The sequence below is a fragment of the Callithrix jacchus genome, chromosome 5, assembly GCF_049354715.1.
Source record: "Callithrix jacchus isolate 240 chromosome 5, calJac240_pri, whole genome shotgun sequence".
Lineage (NCBI taxonomy): Eukaryota > Metazoa > Chordata > Mammalia > Primates > Cebidae > Callithrix > Callithrix jacchus.
The window spans coordinates 121,929,883-121,951,446 of record NC_133506.1 but is presented as its reverse complement, the minus strand read 5'-3'; the positions used below and the strand labels follow the sequence as shown (position 1 = coordinate 121,951,446).

Below are 21,564 nucleotides of genomic sequence, written 5' to 3'. Positions count from 1 at the left end.
AGTGGGTTCCTAGCAGTAGGTTCCTGCTTCTCACCACTTCTGTTAGGTTTGAATTCTTCATGTTGAGTAGACTGTGTTCCCATATGGCAATGGTTATTTCAGAACAGCTGAAAAGAGATTTACATGTCCCCTTTTCATTCAACAATACATAGCCAGAGAGTGGACCAGTCACCTGAGGGTCCCAGGCCATGATCTAGGAGTGAATGTCAGCTTTGGGAGGGTAGGCTGACCCCCAAATCAGTGAGGTGTCCAGAATTCTGACCTCCTGCCTGGCTAATCACAAAACCTTGCTAATCTCCAAACTGGGCAAATGGAGCAGTGGCTTTGTTTTCAGATGCCTATGGGGGCACTGCCCTTTTCTTAGCACCCCTCCAGTCAACCTTATCTACCCATGGGGCCCAGCAACAAGGAAGAATGATATATGCCTGGGAGGGGCACATCGTACTGTATGAGCAGAAAGGTGGCCCCCCTGACACACTGCCCAATACTGCCCCTCCACCAGCTGCTGCTTTAGAGACTTAGGGTGGCCAGAACTGGGACATCTTGGGTCTGTCTTGGTGTCAGCCTGACTTCACCTCCTTTCCTGGTCACCCTCACCCCAACCACCCAGCACAAAGCTGGAAAGCAATTTCCCCGCCCATCTCCCCACCCTCTCCCCCTGAGCCAGGGAAATGTGTACTTCCTGAGAAAGTACAAACATGAAGTTCCCTGGGGCAAGGAGGGCCCCACCTGCCATCCTAAGTTCTTCCTTGATGGGCCTCTCCACTGCTCTGCTCAAGGAGCCTCCAAGGTCTCCCCACGCCCAAAGCCACTGAAATGCACCTCTACAATTCAACAGCTGTGAGGAGGGCCTCAGGAAGCCAGATGGGTGTTTCTATCATCCCTTCCAGCTCCAGCACTTGGCAAAGGGCACCTGGTGACTCAGAGGGATTAACTGGGGCCAGAAGACATCATTCCTGCCACGTAACAGGAACCCTTGTTTCCTCGAGTGGGTGAAGGAGGAAGGAGTCCTGGGGCCACTTCCCTTTCCTGGTGGGGGTTGTGACTGAGGGCAGGCAGTCTGGAAAGACAATTCTGGGCTGAGCTGTTCTCTAGCCTGTTCTGCCACTCTCTGTGCAGTTCAGGGCCCAGAACACACATTTGTGTGATGGCCCGAGTATGAGGACAATGACGGCAGCCTGGAACTAAATTTCAAGACTTCCCTCAACTCCTCCGTGCTGTCATGCCTCGGCAACACTGCATTCCTAACAAGAAAGTGGTCCCTGATTCTGTCCCCTTAATCACCAATCTGTGTGGGTACAGGTGGGTGTACATCTACGTGTATGTGGAATCCACTATGTAAGGAGAGACCAGATTCCTTGGAAGGTAGGCCCTGGGGGCAACAGTTCTGCATAAAAATCAGTTTGATGTTTACAGTGATAACTACAATTAAATCCCTGTCTCATGCCTTCTCTGAGGAAGAAAAGAGTCTAATTATGGTAGGTAGGAAGCCAAGCTTACATTTTTATGAGGGAGTAAGAGAGCGAAAACTCAGGAGACAGAATCAGCAGATCAATACATTAACCTGCTCATTGTTTCCAAACATCACCCCTGCTTCCTATGACACTGCATGAATCTCAAACTAGTGGTTTATATGTTATCAAATCAAATGTTTTTCTTATTGTCCTCACTGAAGAGACACAGAACTTGTATAATGGAGCAGCCCTTAAGTCTGGAAACAGCAGGGATAGAGTGGGAGCTATGAAGATGCCTAGGCCGGATGCCAGGAAGAATGGTAGCACCATCCCTGCAGCCAGGTAAGCAGGCCCAGAGGCTCCACCCCTGTTAAGAGGGCCACTGGGAAGATCCAGGCATCCTGGACACACTGCCACATTTTGCCAGGAGGGGGCGCACAGGCACTAATTTAATTCACTCCTGTTTTAGTGGTTGGGGAGGCATCCCATTTGTGTCACAGGGACAGCCCTCGAAAGACAGGATTCTGGAATTTGCATAAAGGAGGTCTGCACTGCTTTTTCCTCTCCTGCCCAGTACACCTATTACCAAAAATAAAACAAAATAAACAACTACAAGTACGACATATATGACAAGCCTGTTCCTTGCAAACAGCAACTGAGGGCATTCTGATGGTATCCTCTGCCTCCTTTTGGGGTCTCCTCTCACTCTAGATAGGCTAAAAGCAGTTTCTCTATGGAGGACCCCAGGCAGATACCCTCTCTCTAGGGCATCCCCCACCTCTTTTTTTTTTTTTTTTTTTTTTTTTGAGATGGAGTCTCGCTCTTTCAGGCTGGAGTACAGTGGTGCAATCTCAGCTCACGGCAACCTCCATCTCCTGGGCTAAATCAATTCTCCTGCTTCAGCCTCCTGAGTAGCTGAGATTACAGGCACGTGCCACCACACCTAGTTAACATTTGCATTTTTAGTAGAGATGGGGTTTCACCATGTTGGCCAGGCTGGTCTTGAACTCCTGACCTCAGGTGATCCACCTGCCTCAGCCTCCCAAAATGCTGGGATTACAGGTGTGAGCCACCACACTTGGCAAGGGCATCTCACTTTTAAGTAGAGCAGCCACGACCCACCCTGGAGCACCTGCTTTTGCTGTGGCAGCACTTGGTGTATTACTTCCTACGTGCTCAAGGTCACCTTGTCAGTGAGTGCTCTGCCAAGGTCTCCTGCCTGGCATGACAGAGCTGGAATTCCAACCCAGGTCACCTGATTCAGAGTCCTACTCTCCTGCCACTCATCACTTCCTCAGGCCTGTTCAGGAGGACATGGGAAGACATGGGGAGGCCACAAGTGAGTGTGAGGAGGAAGCAACCCTCTGGCAACAAAACGAGGCTCCAGCCCAGGCGACCTTGCTCTGCAACAGTGCCTTGCTCCCGCCCTGCCCAGGGAGTAGGTGACTGGCTACCCCCAGGGGCTGGAATCAAGGTGAGGTGGTCACTGTTCCCTCAAACCCAGGGCTCAAAGGACAGGAGTGAAAAGAAAAGGAAGGAGGCCAAAGGGCAATCAAAAGTGAGTCCCTGCAGGCTCCTTCCTCAGAGGTTCCTGTGCACCAAGGAGGGCTGAGGAAGGGTGTTTGGTGGGGTAAGCTGATAAGCTGAGAACATGGGGGCCAGCCAGATGAGCTGGGCAGGGAGGAGGGAGGCCAGGAGGGAGAGAGCCAGGCCGGGGAAACCACATCTATTGACGCAGCAGGGCTTTTGAAGAGGAGTACATCCCAGCCACGTCTTGCTCTTCCAGGCCTTGCTCTCCGCCCATCATTCAGAAAAAACCACAGCTGAATCTTTGAGGAGGCTCAGGGGTCACCCAGCCATAAGAAAAATCAAAGATTAAGGGGTAGTGGGGAAGGAGTTTCTCAGGTTCCAGATGCTGGATTTTCTTCAGGTTTGGAGAATGAAGAGAGACATTCATAGTCCTCTTCTGGCCTTGAGATCATGAATACCACAGAGCATCTCAAGGGGCCTCTGAGGCAGCGCCAGTGAATTAGACCCCTATGCTTGTAAAACAGGAGGGGTGTGTGAGTGCTTCTCTGGGGAGAGGGGCCAGAACTTCCAGACAGGGGTTTGAGACCCCAAAAAACAGAATCACAACATGAAGAAGGAAATAGAGACCCAAAGAAGTGGAGTCTGAGGTAGAACAGCCACAGAAAATACAGGCTGCCCCAGTTTTTAGTATAAGCATATCCCATGCACATTTGGAAAATACTCATACTAAAAAAATTATTTGTTTATGTGAAATACACACTGTATTTTTTTTTGAGACAAAAGACTTGCTCTGTTGCCCAGGCTGGAGTGCAGTGGCACAATCTCAGCTCACTGCAACTTCTACCTCCAGGGTTCAAGTGATTCTCCTGCCTCAGTTTCCGGAGTAGCTGGGATTACAGGTAGGTGCCATCACACCCGGCTAATTTTTGTATTTTTAGTAGAGACAGGGTTTCACCACATTGGCGAGGCTGGTCTTGAATTCCTGACCTCAGATGATTCACCTGCCTCAGCCTCCCAAAGTGCTAGGATTACAGGTGTGAGCCACCACACCCGGCCACACTGTATTTTTATGTACTAAATATGGCAACCCTGATTTGAGGTGGTCATAGCCTCAACCACACCCCTGCTCTCCCAGTCCCAGAGGCTGAACTCATGATCTCTCCACACACAGTCATTAAGAGTCACAGCTCCGTTAAAGAAAACAGACAGAACCACCCCAAACCTGCCCTTCTGAAGAAACTGCATGCATGTACTGCCCTCCATCCTATGGAGCCAGGAATCCCCCTGGCCCACAATGGAGCTGCCAAGGGTCCAACTCAATGATGCCTGGCACAATGACAGAACATGGAGGACAAAGCTGGGGTGCAGGGTGCTCTAGTCTTTCCTGCACTTAACATCCATTTCAGAGCTGCTTCCACTGTTCTAAAGACAGGAGAGTTATGTGCCCAGAGAGAAAACCAGAAACTCTAAGACCCCAGCAGCGCTTCTAAGCCAAAGTCAGGAGCAGTAGGGACAGCAAAAGGCAGGGAGCGGGACCTGGCACCACTTACCAGCAACCTCTCCCTAGAGTCTAGTAAAGGCTGAGCTGTGCTTTACTATGGCCATTTTCTGAAACTCAGTGGCAAAGCTGGTGCTGGGGTGTCCTGGGGTAAAGCTAGTACCGGCCAGCTCATGTTCTTGCACAGAGCTGCACAGCTGTGTGGGAGAAAAGCTGCCCTCTCGCCACAGCTAAAGACACATCAACCCCCATGCCCGCCCTGCCTCACTGCCTCTCACCAGTGTAAGCGCAGTGCATGGAGAAAGGCCGAGAGGCCCTCCATGATCAGGAGGATGGCCACAGTCAGGGTGGCAAAGGCGGCGAAGATGAAGAACAGCGCCAAACCTCCCGCCAAGCTCTTCACGCTCAGGCCGATGTGGATCACCATGGTCCAGAGCACCTCAGACAGCTCTGGGGAATGAGAGACACAAAATCCAGTGTGGTTTGGCAAGAGGCAGCTAGGGGTCATGAACTTTGCTCTGCCATCCCCCCTCTAGGGTTCCCCGGATGCTGGCCTCCCACTACCTTAGTGGGAACCCTGTGCAGAGCTAACCTGGCACAAGTGCCGAGCCTCCTATCTGTACTCATTCTCCTTGGGTTCAGGAACCTGAATAATTCCAGAACCTTTGTGTAATTTCCATTCTACTTTAGCCCCCAAGCTGAGAGCGCACCCACAGAGGGGAAACGAGTTCTGGAGCCTGGAGGGGGTACTCACGCGCGTGAGCGAGGCTGAGGGCCCAGAGCCGCAGGTAGGAGGCGGTGTTGGAGATGCAGCCCAGGCAGTACTCGATGGTATGGATGGCCTGGTGGACCATGGTGTCCCCAAAGTCAAACTGTCATGGGAGGAAACCAAAGAAGATATAAGGCTAGGAGGGGAACGTGCAGGCATTCTAAGTTGTAGCTACTTGGCACCTTGAACCTGGGCCAGGGCAGGGGACTGCACTTCCCATGGTTGGCACCTCAACTTTGGAGGGGCCAGAAGCACCCCGTGAAGCTCAGGTGGTGATTTCGCTAACACCTTCCCCAGAAATCCTGGCTGGCTTAGCCCTCACCTGGGACACCTCCATTCCCCTCAATACACTACATTTTAAGAACTACATCTTAGTAAGATTCTCTTCAACACATTTGTTTTTCTCCTTCTTGGGCTCTGTGCTCCAGAGGGGAGTGTGTGCTGAGTTGACAGCACTCCATTTGGGAAAGTGACTGCATCTGGGACCCTAAGGACCTGCGGAAGCCTGGCCTAGCTGATTCTCACCTTCTAGGCTATTGAGGAAAGCATCCCTGCTCAGAATAAGCGATGGAGGGCAGGAAGAGACTTTCCCCAGACTGTGCTTCAGGAGATGGCTCTCAACCTGGGCACTGCCCTGAGAAGACTGGGCCTCTACAGCCACTGTACTTACTCTTTCTACAGCCTTTTGGGAGCAAAATAACCTCCTTTTTCTTTCGTGACTTCTAAAGAGATTACATGGCGAACATTTTTCCCCTACATGATTTCACCACCACGCACAGGGAAATCCTGACAAAGTTTATGGATTTCCACATGGGTTAAGGGCAGACAGCACATCGCCAGTTTCTTGTTTTTGTTTTCGTCAAGCTCCCTTTCTCCCAGTTTTCAATACCAAGAATTATTTTCAGAATAAAGGAATGGGCTGGAACAAGCTCTAGGGAGTATACTTTTAGGACTGCTCCAAGCACAGTCAGGGGTGAACGTGGGCTTCTGAATTTGGTATATTCTGGAAGCCCCAGGTACTTTCCCTGGGCCTCTCACATTGTCAGGCTGACCAAAGACCAGGAGGCACTTCCTTACGGGGCTCCCCACAGAGCCCAGACCAGAATCCTCTGAGCGTTCAGACACTCCTACAGGCTCAGCGGCCTCCCCATCACCCTGTGCCCTCAGGTCAGGGTCTATTTTTCACCGAAGTTCCTTTCAAAACCCACGGGATTCCACTCCAAAAGGACACCAGAAATGCCTTGGGAAATCACGAGAACATGGGGACAGGAGAAAGTGGCTCAGCTGGTAAAGCCACAAGGGCTCAGGCCACAGGGGTGCAGCCATCGGGGAGGGAGCTGGCTCCACCATGCCATCTCTGGGCAAACATCTGCTTTCCCTCACTTCTTCGGACACCTAGCCTATTTCTGGGCTTTTCTTCTGGAACAGGCTCTTCAAGCTTCCTTACCCTGAAAACTAGGGTAATCCTGGTTCCCCAAGTTCCCTAAATCCCCATACTGTGGTTAAGAGCTCTTTCCTGCCGGGCACAGTGGCTCAAGCCTGTAATCCCAGCACTTTGGAAGGCCGAGGCGGGTGGATCACAAGATCAAGAGATCGAGACCATCCTGGTCAACATGGTGAAACCCTGTCTCTACTAAAAATACAAAAATTAGTTGGGCATGGTGACGCGTGCCTGTAAATCCCAGCTACTCGGGAGGCTGAGGCAGGAGAATTGCCTGAACCCAGGAGGCAGAGGTTGCGGTGAGCTGAGATCACGCCATTGCACTCCAGCCTGGGTAACGAGAGCGAAACTCTGTCTCAAAAAACTAACAAACAAACAACAAAAAAAAAGAGCTCTTTACTACCACTGCTGGCTGCCACCTGAGAGCCCACATTGAGAGGAAGAAGTCCATGGCTCCCAGGAGTGCTGATCTCTAGTCCTATGTGCTAGAGGCAGTGACCACGGGACTCCCTTAGGCCAATCCCTTTCAGTGTTTTCATTCCATCTCAAGTTTCTCCCATGGAAAAAAGTACAGGACAGGCGAGAAGCCTCGCTTCCAGGCCTTACCCTGGCCTTCTATCCTTCATTCCCAGCTTCCTGCAGGTGTTCTTAGGAGAGGCAAGGATTGCATAAGAAATCCAGCCTAGCACGTGTGAGTCTGCCACTCAGCATATGACCAGTATAAATCAGCTATGACTGACCATGAATTGCTGCAGGGTCCCTGTCCACATCCTCTGCCTCAGTTTCCTCCCTTCCCAGCCAGTCCTTACCCTACTGCACCTTCACTCCTCCACAAAATGGCTCTACTTAGCAAGGTCACCCTGACCTCCCAGTTGTTACACCTAACAGATGTTCTGTGTCCTTGTTTGTGCCCTTTCAGTGTCTGTCACTACGGCCTCTTTTTTTTTTTTTTTTAGGCAGAGTCTTACTCTGTCACCCAGGATGGAGTGCAGTGGTGCTAACCTGGCTCACCGCAACCTCCACCTCTTGGGTTTAAGTGATTCTCCTGCCTCAGCCTTCCAAGTAATTGGGACTACAGGCACATGCCACTATGCCCAGCTAATTTTTGTATTTTTAGTAGAGATAGGATTTCTCTATGTTTAGCCAGGCTAGCCTTGAACTCCTGACCTCAGGTGATCCACCCACCTCGGCCTCCCAAAGTGCTGGGATTATAGACATGAGCTACCACACCTGGCCACTTCCTCCTCCTTGTAACACCTGCTTCCCCTTGGTTTTCCTCCTACCTCTCTGGACAGTTCTTTTTAGTCTCCATCAAGGTTCTTCTTTTTTTTTTTCTTTTTTGAGACAGGGTCTCACTCTGTCACCCAGACTGCAGGGCAGTCGCACAATCTCAGCTCACCGCAATCTCTGCCTCCCAGGAGAATTAAGCGATTCTTCTCCCTCAGCCTCCCAAGTAGCTAGGATTACAGACATGTGCCACTACCGCCTGGCTAATTTTTGTATTTTTAGTAGAGACGGGTTTCACTATGTTGGCCCAGCTGGTCTCAAACTACTGGGCTCAAGCGATCCGCCCGCCTTGGCCTCCCAAAGTGCTGGGATTACAGGCATGAGCCACTGCACCCAGCCAAGGTTCTTCCTTAAACACGGATGTTCTCTGGAGTTTCAGCTTCAACCCTTGCACCTTTCTTGTGGGACTGCCATTCAGGGCTTCAAGGGCCACCCCTAGAAGTGACTCCAATCTCTCCATCTCTGCCTTGCCTACATCCAGCAAGCTATACTCCTTCTCCTGGAGAACCACAGGCTCTCCATGCTCAACAAAGTAACTGCTATCCTCTGGCAGTCAATCTCAACCCTTCTCTTACTCCTTACCTTTATTAAGGCACTGGGACCTATATCTTGTACTTCTTTACTATTTCACATTGGTTCCTTCTTTTCCAACTCAACCTTAATTCACTTCAGGCTCCCTATTCTGTCCTGAATCACATCAGATGAGGTGGAGTCTGCGCCTCCTGACTGTGCCCCTCTCCAACCCATTATACCCTACAACATGGTCACTGGGAGTATTTCCTCAACACACCGGGGCTGTGTCACCACCAGCTTCACTGCCCTCTCTCGGATGGCTCCTTGCTATCCAAATGAGGCAAAAACTACCACAGCTGGTTTCTGCCAACTTCCAGTCTCACCTGTCCCCAATTCCCCATTCCTGCCTCTGCTCCAGCCAAGCTGAATACTTGCTAGTTTCCCACACATGATGGGCCTGCAGGTCTTTTGCCTTTGTGAAGCTGCATATGCTGGTGGGTCTGTACTCCTCCTACAGGGCCTCCTGCTTGACCAGAGTAACTTCCTTAGGGAATACTTCCAGGGGCTCTTGTTCCACCTCACCCCAGTGTTGGTCAGCTGCCCTCCTTCTGTACTCCTCTAGCATCTGGGGCACACTTCTATCACAGTACCTGTCACTCAGACTGTCTCTGCAATTTGGGCAGTCCTTGAAGGCAAGAACTACGTTTTTCTTCTCTGTTTCTGCAGCACTGTACAAAGTGCTGGACACATAGAGGGTGAATGAGTGTATAGATGGGTGGTATGAATGTACCTCCTGAGCAGACAGTGGGGAGAGGTGCCACTGACCCTTGCTGACTTGCTGAGTGGTCCTATTTCCCAGACAACCAGCTGGCCTGGCTCTGGTTTACAGCTGGACTGAGTCTCCGCTAGGGAGAGGTGCTAATGCTGCCACTGGGCTGGAGCAAGGGCCTGCATGGGACAAATACATTTCACAGCCAAGCAAAATGGGGAAGTTCTACAAGTAGGCTGAACTTTTTTCTAGGAACCTGTTTTGTTTAAAATTGTTAGATAACTGTCACGGGTATATAAATTTGGCTGTAGAGAACGAGACTGTTTATGTGCCTGATAAAGATACAATATTTAGACTACTTGGGTAGCCAAGGGTAGCTGAATCCGAGTGAGCTGGGTGGCCAGAAACTGCAGAGGCTGAATTAGTCTATGTTGTTAGATGTCCAACCTCCTGGGACATGGCTACAAATGAGAACATTGGTATACAACAGTTGGTCACATCATCCTGACAATGCGGGTGCTCGGCTGCTGTTGAAGGTAGTGAGCCTAGGAGAAGGTTGGGCTCCTCACTAACATGGAGCACACCCCACCCATCCCGCCAGGTAGCTCAGCCAGGGACTGCACAGATGAGCAGTCCAGGAACACAGACACTCCTTGATGCCAGCAAAGGAGCCTCTCCAGACTTCAGGGAGACCAGACCCTGCCTGTGCTTACACAGAACAGCAAAGTCTTTCTCATTCCCATCCCACTGCCCCACTAGAGAGGGCCAGAAAGTCAGGAAGGGAAAGGTATAGTTCTTGGGTCTAGGCATTTTATAGAGAAGTGTTGGGGGAAGATGCAAACAGTGCAGCAAGGCCTTTAAAAAACCCAGTTTAAAAAGTGTGTGTTGCTAAGTGAATTACTGCTGAGCCAGAGATGTGGCCTGAACCTTTAGCCATCTTGCTTTCCAGTCTCCCTTATTCTCTATGTGTGGCTGATGTAATAGGAACTCCTTTCACACAGATGGTTTATTTCCTTTGGGATGCATCTGGAAGGCAAAGCCTCCTTTTGAAAACTGTCTCCCTCTCACCTGGGTCACGTGGAGGTAGAGCTGACCCAGAGAAAGGTCCAACGCTCCTAAGGTGAAGCAACATCAAGCTGAGGAGGGCAGCAGGAAGAGGCTGGCTGCATCTCAGACAGGGAGAAACGGTAAGCTTTGCTCATAAGCACTCGGAGGAGCAGGGAGGAAATGGCTACTCCCGGTGGTTGGGAGAGCAACCACAACATCACAGGAGAGGAAGGCAGAGGCCAAGGGGCCTTAACCCCCAAGAGGAGTCACTTCAAGAATGCCAGGGCAGACATTACTTGTAGCTCCTTTCAAAGCCATTCTCAGAGGTATTAGATCAGCAAAGTCAATGAAACAAAGACAGAGGTGACCGACATGAGATGCAATTAATGGAGATGAGCTTTTTAGAACAGACGTTCATGAACTGGTTAGAAATGGCTAGTGAGATGCAGGATGCACAGGAGTCACGTGTGTGGCTCCAGGGTGAGGCAGGGTCAGCAGAGTGATCACAAGGATGGGAAGAGAGAAGCCCAGATAAACACGAAGGCAATGCCAGCTTTCATCTTACCACTTCGTCCTCGGTAGGCTTGAAAACACAAATTTACACTTAGTGGGGAGCCACGCCACACACAAGGTCACAAGTTAGAAGCACAAGGCTACTGAATGCTTCTTGGGGAGGACTGTTCATGTTAAGTGGGCTAGCATATTCGAGGCAGGCCTCTTCAGCATACACACAAAGTGAAATCAGCAGGAATTTAGAGCATTAAAATATGTTTTGTTGTTGTTGTTGTTTTGAAATGAAGTCTCACTCTGTAGCCCAGGCTGGAGTGCAATGGCACGATCTCGGCTCATTGCAACCTCTGCCTCCAGAGTCCAGGTTCAAGCAATTCTCCTACATCAGCCTCCCAAGTAGCTGAGATTACAGGCATGAACCACCATGCCCAGCTAATTTTTCTATTTTTTAGTAGAGACGGGAGATGTTGGCCAGTCTGGTCTTGAACTCTCCTGACCTCATGATCTGCCCGCCCTGGTCTCCCAAAGTGTTGGGATTACAGGCATGAGCCACTGCGCCCGGCCCAAGATGCATATATATATATATTTCTTAAGACGGGGTTTCACCATGTTGGTCAGGCTGGTCTTGAACTCCCGACCTCAGGTGATCCGTCCGCCTTGGCCTCTAAAGTGCTTGGATTACAGGCATGAGCCACCACGCCCGGCCCAAGATACACATTTTTTAAAGGCATCCCTAACCCTTGTGATTTCTTTTTTAAAAAATCATATAGAGTGAAAGTGGTCAGACAGACTGAAAAGTCCAACTTGGGTCCTCAACTCCTATTCTACTTGCTTTAAAAAGAACATAATGAGTAGATGAGCTTTAATAGTTGAGTGCAGAGGCTTTGTACTACAAGGGGTCAGGCAAGGAGAGTAGGCTTGGAGGTGGTATCTTACGAAAAAGTCTAGCTTGGCCTAATTCTCTCTCTCCCTGTGAAAGGTAGGTAAATGACACCAAAAAGGCTCAAACAAAGTATCTGCAGCAAGAACACATCAGTGGGCTAGGACTTCAAAAGTACCAGTGATTACAGCTGGTCAGTAATGTACTGGAATGATCCTTGGAAGGGTCAACAGATGAAGAAGCTGTGCAAAGTGACCTGTGTTTCAGGTCATAAGAGCTGGGATGCTGAGGCCTGCTCCGCCTCAGGCGAGAAAGCAGTCAGTAATGGAGACCTGCATACAGAGCACTGCAGGAAAAACCTGGAATTCAAGACAGGAGCAAAACTACTGCAGGCTCTGGGGGCAACAGCTGGAGCTTAGGGCAGGGCCCACTGTAAAAAGCTGTGGTGCCCTAAGAGGTCCAGAAGGCAGGCTGGGTATTAATTAGTATTTTTATTTTTCAAGGAGAAGACTAGAGTGAGGCTTCCTAGGTACATAAGACCAGGGCTGACCGAGGTGGAAGGAGAGGAGGCCCACACCACAGGATCTTACCTCATCTGCGTCCTCTGAGTGGGTGGAGAGCTGGTCATGCTGAATAATCTCAGCATCCTCCTCTGTTGGTCCGTTGCCCACCCTGATCCCACCAAAGTTGAGAGTTCCCTACACAGATGAACAGAAAGAGCAGAATTTGCCTGGGCTTTCATATGACATTCTGTGAGGTGGGAAGGGCGATGGTTAGTAACACAAACCTTAGAAAAGTATATAGTCTAAGAACAAAAACAAAACCCACTGATTCAACAGCTAAGTAAAATCAGACAAGCGTTCCACCCCAACCACCACCTCCCCAGCCTCAGCCCGACCTATAATTACCTTACACTGCTTCAGAGGAAATATGCAGTTCTGTTTGCTATGCCAAGAGGCACTAGCCTCACCTGGGTCAACGCTAATTGAGAATCCCAATTTAATGAAAACCTTGCTACGAACAGATTCTCATATCAAGTGCAGCTCTATCTGTAAAGGCTGCAAGAGCCTAAGCTTTCCTGGAACTAACAATTAGACTTTCTAAGAGGAAGGGGGTCCAAATGACATGGTGACTGTACCCTAGTCTGGTAAGTTTTTAACAGGAGTCTAAGAATTCCAGCAACATCTTCCAGAAATATACCATGTCTCTGCCCAGGAACAAAGACCTTCCAAGGTCACAGAAGAAAAAAAAGTTTAATGTACATTCACTTGTGGCTAGAAAGTACTGAGTTTTAAAAAAGGAGGGGGCTCCTTTCCTTCAGTCCAGGGCTCTGGAATGTTAAAACAATGATTCCACAGGCATGTGGGCAGATCCTGATGGGGCATTTGCTTCTTCTGAGTTCACAGGTACAGTCTTTGGTAGAGTCTCCAAAAGTAGAATTTTAAAGTCAACTTGTTTTTAAAAATCTTGAGTTTTTCCAAACTTAAGGCAAAAAAGACTCTTTGGGAACAAAAACCAGGGAGAAATGGGTTAAGTCTCACAGATCCCAATTAGAGCTAACCTACCATGGCACAAAAAAGAATTTAAACAGCAGCCCCTAGAATCACTTCATATGGTTTCTATCCAGAGGGCCAAATAAGGCAAGAGCTCGAGGGCAGCTCTCCAGCAACCTGGCGTTCAGGCAGCAGTACGAGTGGTGAGCAGAGGGCCTGTGAAGGTGCCTTGCACTCCTCATCCTTAGCTCCACCTTCTGGTGTGCACTTTTTGCCACAGCTCTCGTCACAGTTTAATGCCCAGCTCAGATCTATGTTTGTACAAATCCTCCCTCCTCCTCTAGCAGTGGTTCTTACACACTGGTCAGAGAACCAGCTGCATTAGAATGACACCAAAAGCTGCATTTTAAATAGAAATCCTCGCCGGGCGCGGTGGCTCACACCAGTAATCCCAGCACTTTGGGAGGCCGAGGCAGGTGGATCACGAAGTCAAGAGATCGAGACCATCCTGGTCAACAAGGTGAAACCCCGTCTCTACTAAAAATATAAAAATTAGCTGGGCATGGTGGTGCGCGCCTACAGTCCCAGCTACTCGGGAGGCTGAGGCAGGAGAATTGCCTGAACCCAGGAGGCAGAGGTTGGGGTGAGCCGAGATCCTGCCATTGCACTCCAGTCTGGGTAACAATAGCGAAACTCCGTCTCAAAAAAAAAAAAAGAAAAGAAATAAATAAATAAATAGAAATCCTCAAATACTACTCCCAGAAATTACAAATTTAATAGCTAGGATAGAACCAGCTACATTAGAATCACACCAAAAGCTGCATTTTAAATAGAAATCCTCAAACATTACTCCCAGAAATTGGGGTGGGGCCCAATAAATCTGTATTTTAAAAATATTTTCCCAAGTGCAAACTGTATCATCATCGTAAAGGGGTTATCAAAATTTAAAATGCATGAACACTTTGAGATTCAGCAATCCCACTGCTAGAACATATAGGCTTGCAAAACTTTGGTAAGATATATGGACAAGGGGCTGGGCGTGGGGGCTTATGCTTGTTATCCCAGCATTCTGGGAGGCTGAGTCAGGCAAATCACCTGAGGTCAAAAGTTCATGACCAGCCCGACCAACATGGCAAAACCTGGTCTCTACTAAAAATACAAAAATTAGAGCCAGGCGGGGTGGTTCACGCCTGTAATCCCAGCACTTTGGGAGGCCGAGGTGGGTGGATCAAATGGTCAGGAGTTTGAGACCAGCCTGGCCAAATGGTGAAACCTTGACTCTACTAAAAATACAAAAATTAGCTGGGCGTGGTGGCAGATGCCTGTAGTCCCAGCTACTAGGGAGACTAGGGCAGGAGAACCACTTGAACCCGGGCAGCGGAGGTTGCAGTGAGCCATGATCACACCACTACACTCCAGTCTGGGCAATAAGAGTGAAACTCTTTCTCAAAAAAAAAAAAAAATTAGTCAGGTGTGGTGGTGGGCACCTGTAATCCCAACTACTCTGGAGGCTGAGGCAGGAGAATCACTGAAACCCAGAGGTGGAGGTTGCAGTGAGCTGAGATTGCGCCACTGTACTCCAGCTTGGGTGACAGAGACTCTGTCTCAAAAAAGAAAAAGGACCAGGATAGTCTCTGCACTGTTGTTTGTGACAGTGAAGAACTGGAAACAACCAACACATCCATCAAAGAGAGAATGACTTTAGCATATCCAGTGGAATAGCCTATGGAATACTAGGCTACTATAAAAAAGAGTGATTATCGCTGTGAAACAATCTTCAAAATACACTAACTTTTAAAGAATGTAATAGAGAGGCAGAAAAGTGCCACAGTTTAAAACACAATTTATCATGTGTCTTTCTGCACAAGCATAGAGCGCACACACACCTATCAATAGAAGATGGGCAGGTATCTGTCAAGAGGGAAGCCCCCTACATGTTAACAATGCCCCCTGGAGAGGATGTGGGGGCAGGAGGTTTTCTTCCTAGTTAGCGCTACATGCATTCTCTAGGCAAGTGCACCTATTGCTTGATTTATTTATTTTTATGTAAGTAGAGGATTGTCAGGGCCATGAAATTATGGGCCACTTTTACTTCTTTTTCCACTTACTTGTTTTAATACCCTAAGAAACAAATTCAAAGTCTGCCAGGTGGCTCTGATGTGCAGTGAGACTTGTGAGCTACTGGAGCCTGGACACCTCCAGGCCATGCACATATTCCACCTGGCAACCCTCCGAAGGTAGATGGAAAATACAGTGAAGGGCACAGGAGGGAACTCCTGCATATCCTGGGCTGGGCTATGGGATACAGGAGGAAGGCTTCAAGGTTCAAGGCTCCCAAAGTAGAAAGCCATTTCTGAAGCTTTCTCCAACTAGCAGATAAACTGAGGGACAGATAGGTTAAGTCTCCCAGCCACACACTAACAAGGATCCCTTCAGAACACAGGAATGAGAGTTACAGGAAGGGGAATGAGAGACACATGTCAGCAGAAAAAAGAAAATAAAAATTAAACTGTGATATTTCACTCACAGACAACCAAGGGGACAAAGAACAGAACAAAACCAGATCACTGGTCATATCCTCAGCCCTCTGGGGTCAAAAATCCAGAGTCTTTCTTGTAGAATGATCATCCTGATGCCTTCAGGCTGCTCTCCAGAAACAAATGTTTGGCTAAAGAATCAGTGGGATAAGAAGACCCTATGAATGTGCAGATTTCCAGACAGGGGGCTTTTAACTTGGAATTTATCACAAGAGGTTACCAGACTCAAATGCATTAAGATCTTCTCAGAAGTACATCTTACGTAGGCTAAGACTAGCAGAAAGAAGAGTATGTGAAAGAGATGTTGACAATAGGTAGTATGAGTTCTAAAGATTTTTAAAATTTCTCATAGGGAAGTCCCTACTTAAAAATATCTTGTAAGCAGCAAGAATAAAATTTTTTCTGACCCAAAATTTCATCCCTGTTAGACTAGTTTCAGAAGGATGACCATAAGAAGTTTTCCAAGTTTAAAATGATCAGAAACACTTAATGAAGGAAACGGTAATCCATCTAAATCTTTCATTTTATTTTAAGGAGCATATGCTGCTAGCACATAGAAGTAGTAAGTAATCACTAATGGTGAGACTTTTACAGATTCATTCATAACTTATGGTATTTGTGCATTATAAGATTTTGGTTAAAAGATGTTTTTAAGGACAAATATTCCAAGTGCTGTTACTGAATCTTGAATTAGTATCAGAAGAGGGAAGGATCATGACAGATCACTTTGATTATGACACCCAATGACAGTACACAGAACACATCAGAGAGTGGAGACCTCACTGGGACAGCTGAGGACATGTGAGGTCCTTCTGAGTCTCTCACAAAAAAGTAAACATGTATAAACTTTCACTTTTAAAAAAGAAGGTAAGTTACTACTAAAAAAGATCAAATGTTCAAGCATCGCTCTAAAGTAGAACTCAAAAGTGCAGGAAAATCAATTCAAGAATCACAGAGATATTCTCCTTCTATGCTGAAAAACCATCCAATACATGGTCACAAAACACAGACATGAAAGTGGGTGAGTCCAAGAGCCGCCATCTTGGATTAAGATGACGAGACTCAGAAGGGTACAACAGCCACTTTGTTCCCATGGACATGCCTGTACTTACATATTTGAATAGAAACTTAGTAGACCAATGCTAAAGATGATACCAGAATCTATTCTTAAGAGGTGGAAATCTTTTCTGTCATTGTCTCAGTGAGTAACAAGGACATATTTCCCAAGAGCACACATGTCCCATGCTCTCAATACAGTTAAAAAGAATCCTGCTGTACTGTTTGCCACCTCTTTAAACGAAATGTGATGGTTTGTTGGTTTTAATTCACTCACTGTTGCAGCCGCTGCTGCCTCTAGTCCCTGTTGGCTCGGGGTTGGGCTGACTGGGGCCTCCACAGGTTGCCCTTCCTGATAGTGAATGGAAGAAAAGAGGAAGGGGAAAGAAAACAAAAGAGGGAGGGAGTGAAGGGGGAGACGAATGGAGGGTACATGGAAGGATGAAGATGGTCAGAAAAGGGAGAAGGAGGGTCTTGTAACTCAGCTGCTCTCCAACAGGAGTCATCATCTAACAGCCGTTTAAGAGTCATGCAACAAGATCATTTGGGTTTTCTCAGGCAGTGTAAAGTAAGTGTTCCTGGATAGCCAGAAATTACACATGATACTGAACATATGGCAAATTTGTGTGTGTGTGTGTGTATAATTCATATACACACAGACATTAAGTAAACACATGTATGTATGCTGCTTTAAAAAAAATCAACGAGCTTTAAATCAAACCTTTTTCCCGGATGTTTTGGTCAATGAAAATATCAGTCTCATTTGAAAAGAAAATGTCTCAATGTCAGTCCTGTGGGTTGCCTAGGCAAATCAAATGAGTGAGTTCACCTGTCTGCAGCTCTTGCAGCCTTGCTTGGCTTTGGCTGATGCTACATCTAGACAGGCCTACATTTTGCTGAGCACAGCGTGAGCAAAGCATGACCAGGAAAGGTAAAAATGTGTGACTTCTCTCTACCACAGCTACTCAAAGCTGAATCTCGATATATCTGAGCAGCAAATACATTTCTCTGACTTGGCAGGCCCAGTGCTCGTGCTGGGACATAAGACAAATACGTTTTTTTGTTTGTTTTTGAGGCAGAGTCTTGCTCTTGTCCCCCAGGCTATAGTGAAGTGGGACACTCTCAACTGACTGCAACCTCTGTCTCCCAGGTTCAAGTGATCCTTCCACTTCAGCCTCCTAAGTAGCTGGGACTACAGATGCAAGCCAGCATAAATGGCTAATTTTTGTATTTTTAGTAAAGACGGGGTTTCACCATGTTGGCCAGGCTGGTTTCAAACTTCTGGCCTCAAGTGATCCACCCACCTCAGCCTCCTGAAGTGCTTAAGTGCTGGGATTACAGGCATGAGCCACCGCACCCAGCCACAAATGCATTTTAAGAGTATACCAGATTTGTGGCTGGGTGCGGTGGCTCATGCCTATAGTCCCAGCACTTTAGGAGGTGGAGGTGGGCAGATCACGAGGTCAGGAGTTCAATACCAGCCTGGCCAACATGGTGAAACCCCATCTTTACCAAAAATACAAAAATTAGCTGAGTGTGGTGGTGGCAGCTACTTGGGAGGCTGAAGCAGCAGAATTGCTTGAACCCAGGAGGCGGAGGTTGCAGTGAGCCAGGATCGTGCCACTGTACCCCAGGCTGGGCAACAGAGGAAGACTCAGTCTCAAAAAAAAAAAACAAAAACAAAACAGAGTATACAGATTTGTGCACAATTAATTATATCCACTGGGGAACTGCCTTGATCTTGAAAAATAAAAAGTCTAGTAACTTTTAGCAGTAGAAATACACTTACCAAATGCTTCCTTCTCAAATATTGACGGCGAAGGACCAGTGGTTTAAACAGCAGCATCCAAGGTACACACAGTAGGGCAACCACTACCAGGAAACACTGAATTCCTTTCTGCAGAGTAAGAAGAAGGAAAAGGTCCATCATATAAAAGTCTACTGATCACATATGCAGTTTCCAGTTTCCAAATCTGGCACAAATTTTCCCCAACAGTATTTTCTTACTGATCTATGAATAACACTAAACAGTTTCTCAAAATAATTAGCACATTTTGTAACAAAGCCCTAGAATTGTTCCATAGAAGGGCAGTTACAAATTTTTTAGGGTCAGAGAAACATCTGTTGTCCTGATCAAAGACAATCATCTCAGACAGCCCGCCTCTGTGCTGACATACCTGTCCAGAATACAACATTGAATAACCAGACTCTGGGTAGGAAAAGAGGAACATGTTTATGAAATGAATCAGAAGGCTTGGTGCATTCTCAGATGTATGAGCATCATAGGCCGTCCACTTATAAAAAATAAGGATAACCAAATAGCCAAATAAAGAAGTCATGAAGATTATTTCAGGAATAAATCCAAAGTAGATATTCAGGGGCTTCTTGAAATAGCTAAAAAGGAGAGAGAAAAAACTGTTAAGGGTAAATAGGCCTAGGGCCACTCCTACACTGAATCGAGTATCCACTAGATTTTTCTACTTAGTACTCCCTCAATTCTGTCTTTATCACTTTAAGAAGCAGCAACCAGAAGTTGGAGGCAACAGAGACAATGCACGATTAACTATCATGGTCAAATTTCTGAACCTTGGTTTTGTTTTGTTGTTGCTTTTTTTTGAGACAGAGTCTCACTCTGAGACCCAGGCTGTAGTACAGTGGTGTATTCTTGACTCATTGCAGCCTCAACCTCCCTGGGCTTAGGTGATCCTCTTACCTCAGCCTCCCAAGTAGCTGGGACTACAGACATGCACCACCACACCCAGCTCATATTGTTTCGTAGAGACGGGGTTTTGCTATGCTGGCCAGGCTGGTCTCAAAGTCTTGACCTCAGGTGATCTGCCCGCTTCGGCCTCCCAAAGTGCCAGGATGACAGGCATGAGCCATTGTGCCTGGCCTCAAATTTCTGAACCTTAAACGTCTTCAATACCATCCCCACCATTCTCCCCATGAGAAAGAGATGGAAAAATCTAGTACATTGTAAGACCACAGTTCATAATCTTTTTTTTTTTGTAGAGATGGGGTCTCTTGTGTTACCCAGGCATGTCTTGAACTCCTGGGCTCAAGTGATCTTCCCACCTTGGCCTCCCGAAGTGCTGGGATTATAGACATGAACCACTACGTCTGGTCCACAGCTCATAATTTTATATCAGTTGCACATCAATGGAAGAAAAAGAACTCACTTATTTTGATGAAAATTGCTCAAGTTTTTTTCAAGGATCTTTACTGGAACAGTAAATTGTTAAAAAACTAATGTTAAGCCTCATTTAAGACCATGAATTTTTTTTTTTTTTTTGAGATGGAGTTTCACCCAGGCTGCTGTGCAGGGGTGTGATCTAGGCTCACTGCAATCTCTGTCTCCTGGGTTCAAGCAATTCTCCTGCCTCAGCCCCCCGAGTAGTTGGGATTATGGGTGCCTGCCACCACGCTCAGGTAATTTTTTCTATTTTTAGTAGAGACAGAGTTTCACCATGTTGGCCCGGCTGGTCTCAAATTTGTGACCTCAAGTGATCCACCCACCTCAGCCTCCCAGAGTGATGGGGTTACAGGTATAAGTCACTGCACCCAGCCAGATCATGAAATTTTATTTTATTTTATTTTATTATTATTATTTTTTTGAGACGGAGTTTTGCTCTTGTTACCCAGGCTGGAGTGCAGTGGCGCGATCTCGGCTCACCGCAACCTCTGTCTCCTGGGTTCAGGCAATTCTCCTGCTTCAGCCTCCTGAATAGCTGGGATTACAGGCATACGCCACCATGCCCAGCTAATTTTTTGTATTTTTAGTAGAGACAGGGTTTCACCATGTTGACCAGGATGGTCTCGATCTCTTGACCTCGTGATCCACCCACCTCGGCCTCCCAAAGTGCTGGGATTACAGGCTTGAGCCACCACGCCCGGCCCCGAATTTTTTTTTTTAATTTTTTAATTTTTTTTTTCAGATGGAGTCTTGCTCTGTCACCCAGGCTGGAGTGCAGTGGCGCCATCTTGGCTCACTGCAACCTTTGCCTCCCAGGTTCAAGTGATTCTCTTGCCTCAGCCTCCCAAGTAGCTGGGATTACAGGCATGTGCCACCACACCAGCTGATTTTTGTATTTTTAGTAGAGAGGGGGTTTCACCATGTTGGCCAGGCTGGTTTTGAACTCCTGAGCTCAAGTAAACCACCCGACTTGGCCTCCCAAAGTGCTGGGATTACAGGCATGAGCCACCATGCCCAGCCAGACCATTAAATTTTTAGAAAAGCACTTCTATAATGTAGAATGAGGTTCTATGTTATGAATCCCTCCCCAAAGATGTCAGGATTTCTTTAGGTAAATGCATTCTCTAAACTACACACATTCTTATGACAGAAATGGAACAACTCACATGTGGTTGAATAGGCTCAGGCTGACTCCAAACAGCATATGGATGATACCAAGGATAACAGACATCTTCATCTTAAAAGAGTTCAAGAAGGTCAGTTTATTGGTAGCAATGTTCCAAATCTGTCATAATCCAAGAAAACGAAAAGGCATTATAAAGAATTCTCAGAGAGAAAAATATTCCTCTGTTTAAAAATTATTTATTAATCATTATTATTTATTATGGAAAATTCTAAACACATACTTAAACAGACAGAAAGGTAGAACAAACTCCTATGCACCTATCACTCTGCTTCAAGAATTTTTTTTTTTTTTTAAATCTTGCTTTTGAGGAGAATGCTTCAAAAATTACTATCACCTTTGGACTTGGGAAACAAGATTATTGCCACTCACTCATCTCCATGGTATTGTGAAGCAAAGTCCAG

At 47.2% G+C, this 21,564-nt stretch overlaps 1 protein-coding gene across 12 annotated transcripts in view; it reads right to left on the bottom strand.

Annotated features, from left to right (window-relative positions):
- The window catches only part of ATP6V0A1 (ATPase H+ transporting V0 subunit a1), a 70,693-nt gene that overhangs the window by 3,478 nt on the left and 45,651 nt on the right, over window positions 1-21,564 (bottom strand). For 4 of the 12 annotated variants that reach the window (XM_035301572.3, XM_054256377.2, XM_035301571.3 and 1 more), the window contains exons 15-22: window positions 21,144-21,262; window positions 18,962-19,178; window positions 18,574-18,681; window positions 17,062-17,136; window positions 12,289-12,396; window positions 10,874-10,891; window positions 5,237-5,354; window positions 4,761-4,932 (exon numbers count right to left, since the gene is read on the bottom strand). In XM_035301572.3, the coding sequence (XP_035157463.1) occupies window positions 4,761-4,932; window positions 5,237-5,354; window positions 10,874-10,891; window positions 12,289-12,396; window positions 17,062-17,136; window positions 18,574-18,681; window positions 18,962-19,178; window positions 21,144-21,262 (935 nt within the window). The remainder of the gene's footprint in view (window positions 1-4,760; window positions 4,933-5,236; window positions 5,355-10,873; window positions 10,892-12,288; window positions 12,397-17,061; window positions 17,137-18,573; window positions 18,682-18,961; window positions 19,179-21,143; window positions 21,263-21,564) is intronic. The other 8 variants (XM_054256380.2, XM_078374464.1, XM_078374465.1 and 5 more) reach the window with 3 other exon arrangements.